The sequence below is a fragment of the Helianthus annuus genome, chromosome 13, assembly GCF_002127325.2.
Source record: "Helianthus annuus cultivar XRQ/B chromosome 13, HanXRQr2.0-SUNRISE, whole genome shotgun sequence".
NCBI classification, from domain to species: Eukaryota; Viridiplantae; Streptophyta; class Magnoliopsida; order Asterales; family Asteraceae; genus Helianthus; species Helianthus annuus.
In genome coordinates this window covers 154,348,307-154,353,768 of record NC_035445.2, presented here as the reverse complement: position 1 = coordinate 154,353,768, position 5,462 = coordinate 154,348,307, and the positions used below count along the sequence as shown (strand labels likewise).

The 5,462-nt window shown below is 42.8% G+C and overlaps 1 protein-coding gene across 1 annotated transcript; it reads right to left on the bottom strand.

Annotated features, from left to right (window-relative positions):
- Positions 1-217: 217 nt before the first annotated feature.
- LOC110899764 lies at positions 218-2,613 on the bottom strand. Its single transcript, XM_022146653.2, has 2 exons — positions 2,381-2,613; positions 218-2,049 (listed from the first exon to the last, which is right to left on the bottom strand). Exon 2 carries the CDS (start codon positions 2,044-2,046, stop codon positions 331-333), a length of 1,716 nt encoding a protein of 571 aa, XP_022002345.1. The 5' UTR covers positions 2,047-2,049; positions 2,381-2,613; the 3' UTR covers positions 218-330.
- Positions 2,614-5,462: the final 2,849 nt, after the last annotated feature.

Here is a 5,462-nt window from a genome sequence, read left to right as displayed (position 1 = left end):
TGCTCGGCTTAAAATTTTTCAAAAATCTTCGAAAAATTCCCCCCATCCCCACACTTGGGATACATTGTCCCCAATGTATGGCTTTGGGAGGATTTGATCACATCCTCAATCAACATCCGCAAAAAGCTTTTATCTCAAACCCCAAATTTCTTTTTGTATTTTTTTCTTTTTATATTTTTTTTTTTTGTTTTTTTCATTTTTGAACACAACACCACCAACCAACCAAACCCAACAATCAATCATATGATCAATCACCACCCATCCTCCCACCATAATCAACATAAACCAACAAATATATACAAACTATACAAGAGAGAGAATACCACCTGATCAATAATAACGCGGTCCTGGGGGCCCAAAAATGGACGACATCATATCGCTCCATTCTCCAAACCCGAACGAGCCGCTACTGCTTCCCTCTTGTTGTTGTGGTCCCTCTTGCCGTCTTGGATCAAGCCACTGAGAATGGTGGAGTTGTGGAGTCGGATACGAAACGCTGCCATCATATGGTGGCAATGAGGCATAATCCACATGTTGTGGATCCTCAACCACCGGCCTCCCAGCATGCCAGTCCGCATGCATTCGCCTCATCTGATCATCGTGATATCGGTTATTCATTTCCACCTCCTGCGAATATGCGTGAGTCCGGTGCCATGATTCATTGCGGTCGAGGCTATGTTTAAGTGCCCGCTCAATACTAGCGCTATTCCGCGTGCCTTGATCAAATAACGACCTCTCCGGACCCGACCAAGTATCAAAGATGGCCGCCGGCGGGCGTTGGCTCTCGATCACCTCCTGCATTGAACCACTATAAGCCCACCCCGGCTCATATGGTTGCTGCGCATAGTCGTAAAATGTGCCACCATGACCACCATGAAAAGCCCCAAAACCAACATTTGCACCACCCGTTGGCTCGTCTGCGTAATCATCATCCCCACTCGGAATTAACTCTTCATCGCTTTCAGGTTCATCCGGTTCTCCCGGTAACAATTCCCTTGCACCTAATTTCAACGCCCTCCACCGTTGACCCTCCGATTTCAGCTTGTGATAACGTTCAGACGAAGTGTATGTCCAAACGTTTCCCAACCTATCCAAAGTAAAAGGCAAGTGCCTTTTCGTTAAACCGCGGTCTTCAGATGTGAGTGCCTTCTGCTGTTTCATTAAGCCCGTTATGATGCGGCAGTACGGGACAATGTCTCTCCCGTATTTGTTCCGACATATCCACAAATGGTGCATGATCAGGTAGCGGATTGGAAACCGTGGGGACCCGTGCATCAATGAGTACAGAACAGGTATCTCTGGAAACCTCACCTGTTCTTTATCCCCTCTCCTTGGGATGACATTAAGTAAACAGATCGTATGCAAGAGCTTGGCTTCTATTTTCAGATTTTTTCGGTATAACACGCCACCATACCTACCGGGCAAAAACAAATCAGCCAACATACTGTTCCATGTCACGTGCTTCTCGGGTTTGAGCAACAAGTCATCAAGCGTGGGAATCATGTATTCCCTAGCTGGAAGACTATCATATTTTCCCAACTTCTTCAAAGTATCAAATGACATTTCAACTGGTACCCCATGTACCGTCCCAATCAACTTCATTTGTGATGGCCTATAGAAGTTTTCACACTTAAGTGTTGCCATCCACTCCTGAATTTCAGTCAAAAACAAATTGCTCTTATCCTTATCCCAACACTTGAGTGCTCCTTCCCAACCCAAAGCACGGAACTTGTCATACACCCCGAACTGGCCCAACTGAGGCTCATCAACATCTCTTTCACAGATGAATGCGGCCGCTTTATTCTTTAACTTGTTCATGCAATCGTTATACAAAGTTGGCTGCCAAATTTCGGGTTGGTCATCCAATGACCCCGAATTCCACACCGGTTTATCTCTTGGGTCTAACTGCATCTCTTCTTCTTCCTCGCTTTCGCTTTCACTAACCCTACCAAGATATTGCCTCTTCTTCGATGGCTGCTCCTTCTCCTTGCCCTTGCCTCTTGATGAGGATGAACTTGAACCCGGCTTTTCCTTAGTCTTTGCCATTTCCTACACACATGAAGAAACAACAAAACAACACAAAAGTTAGCATTCTCTCCACAAGTCATCCCCACACTTGCTTGTTGCCATGGTTGTAGATGTTAGTGAACCCAAAATGTATCAAGAATTTTCAAAAATTGGGCATGATGTCTCTACAATGTAGAACATCCCAAAAGTTCACTACTTTAACCAACATTCCTACATCTACAACCATCAATCATGTTCAATAACAATTTCATACTCATATCCTAGCAACAAGCAAGTGGGCAAGAACATATAACCTAAATCACCTTATTTTTCACAATGCATCTTCATAATATAGTAGATTAAGTGTTCATACCTTGTTTCAAGATGAGAGGATGCTTGTGAAACTAAAAATCCCAAAACCCCCAAATTATCTCAACCTAGGGTTTCAAACTTCGACCCCAAAACCGCGTTTTCTCTGGAATTCCTCCTCACAATCACGAAGCTTGTGAAAAATTAGTCGATTTAGACCAAAACCCCACTTGATTTGGGCGAGTATTGAAGATTTGATGAAGAGAAGAAGGTGGAAGAAGACTATGGAGTTTGTGGGTTCTTTGGAGAAGAAGAGGTGGAAAGGTGAGAAGAGAATGAGTGGTTAGGGTATAATGCACGTGACAGGCTTTTTGTTTTCGTTTTTATTATTATTATTATTTTTTTTTATATATATACACACGGAACTGAACCGACGGAAACCAATTCGCTGCGTACCGTAATTTACGGTCTCACCGTAAATTACGGTGAGACCTGGATGTCAAAAATACACCGTAATTCAGGCTCATCTCACCGTAAACCTCACCCAATTTTTTTACCACCGTAAATTACGGCATTACCGTAATTTACGGTAAACTCTGGGCTTCAATTTTCACCGTAAAACAGGAGGTTTACACCATAAAACTCCAAAACTTTTTAATCACCACCGTAAATTACGGCTCCACCGTAATTTACGGTGGACACTGGGCATCTCCACTTTGGCAAAACTTTGAAGTTTATGTGACTAATTTTTTAGATTTTTAAAATTTTTCGATTTTTTTATGTTTTTTATTTTTTTTATTTTTTTTTTTTATTTTTTATTTTATTATTTCAAAAACTTGGAAAATCACCCCACCCCCTCAAAAATCCCGTGTTGTCCTCAACACGATGTAAGAACAATTCGCGACCCGAACTTCCCCACACTTGTTTCGAACACGGACTTCGAGGAACTATGGCAATTATGCAACTATACAAACAAAACAAAACAAAACTACTATGTACACTATCACCAAACCTAGGCCTCTTACGATTGTTCCTCCTCAACCGGGCGTAGGATGTAGCCCGCTTTGTCAAGCTCCAAGTTGTTGATGTCATTGCCATCCAAATACGGCTTTAACCGGTGACCGTTCACCGTTTGTTGTTTCAATGTTCGCTCGTCTTGAATGTCAACATCTCCGAACCTTCCCACTCGTCGGACAACATAAGGGCCCATCCACTTGCTCTTGAGTTTCCCCGCGAACATTTTCAACCTTGAATTGTATAACCACACTTTTTGACCCACTTCAAAGTTCTTCTTCTTTATCTTCGCATCATGAACCTTTTTCAGTTTGTCTTTGTATGCGGATGCACACTCATACGCTTGGTCCCTTATCTCTTCAATTTCATTCAGTTGAAGCTTCCTCGCCCGACCCGCTTCATCATAGTCCGCATTCACTGTTTTAATTGCCCAATATGCCCTATGTGCCAACTCCATAGGCAAATGACATCCTTTCCCGTAAACCATTCGATACGGAGTGGTATCAAGTGGGGTTTTGAAAGCCGTGCGATATGCCCACAATGCATCATCAAGCTTGCTTGACCAATCTTTCCTATCCGTTCTAACCGTTTTCATTAGAATTTCTTTGATTTGCCGGTTAGATACCTCCACTTGACCACTCGTTTGTGGGTGGTACGGTGTAGCCACACGATGATTCACACTATATCTCTTCAACAACTTTCCAAAATTGAAATTTTTGAAATGTGAACCACCATCACTTATTATCACCCGAGGTACACCGAAACGAGAAAAAATGTTGGATTGCACAAACTTACATACAACGGAATGATCGTTGGTCCTTGTGGCAATAGCTTCAATCCATTTCGACACATAATCAACCGCAACCAATATGTATAGAAACCCATTTGAGTTTGGGAAAGGACCCATGAAGTCTATTCCCCAAACATCAAATACCTCCACTACCAAAATTGGTTGCAACGGCATTTCATCACGTTTCGAAATGCTTCCCATTCTTTGACAATTGATGCAATTTCGGGCATACTCACGAGCATCCTTGAAAATCGTGGGCCAATAAAACCCACTCGATAACACCCGATAGCCTGTTTTATTCCCACTAAAATGGCCCCCACATGCGGATGAATGAGCATGGGTCAATATCTCTAAAACTTCAGTTTCGGGAACACATCTTCTTATCACTTGATCAGCCCCGATTTTGAACAAGTCGGGTTCGTCCCATATATATTGCTTCACTTGACTAGAAAACTGTTGTCGTCTCTTCTTAGTCCAATGATTTGGAATCGAACCCTTGGCCAGATAGTTAACATAATGAGCATACCAAGGGGCCACATAAGTAGAAACGGCCAACAATTGTTCATCGGGGAACCGTTCATTGATTTCACTTGCATCATCTACACCTTCCAACGGGATTCGGGACAAATGATCCGCGACAACATTCTCACATCCCTTCTTGTCTCGGATCTCTAGATCAAATTCTTGCAACAATAAAACCCACCGAATCAAACGCGGCTTCGCATCCTTTTTCTCCATTAAATACCGAACCGCACTATGATCGGAATAAACTACTACCTTGCTTCCCCAAATATACGAGCGAAACTTATCCAAAGCGTACACCACCGCTAATAATTCCTTCTCGGTTGTGGTGTAGTTGAGTTGCGCTTCGGATAAAGTTTTGCTTGCATAGTAGATAACCACCGGCTTCTTGTCAACCCGTTGACCCAAAACTGCACCAATAGTGGTATCGCTGGCATCACACATTATCTCGAACGGCTTTGACCAATCAGGTGGTTGCAAGATAGGCGCCTTGACCAAATGTTCCTTCAAAACAGTAAACGCTTGCATACATTCATTAGTAAAGTCAAACGGGACATCTTTTAATAACAAATTGCATAAGGGTTTGGTGATAACACTAAAACCCTTAATGAAACGTCGATAAAAACCCGCGTGTCCCAAGAATGATCGTACACCCTTAACATTTTTAGGAGGTGGCAATGATGAAATTACCCGTATCTTTGCCTTATCCACCTCCATCCCCCTTTCCGAAATCACGTGTCCCAACACAATGCCCTCTTGCACCATGAAGTGGCTTTTCTCCCAACTTAACACCAAATTTTTCTCAACGCACCTTTTTAAA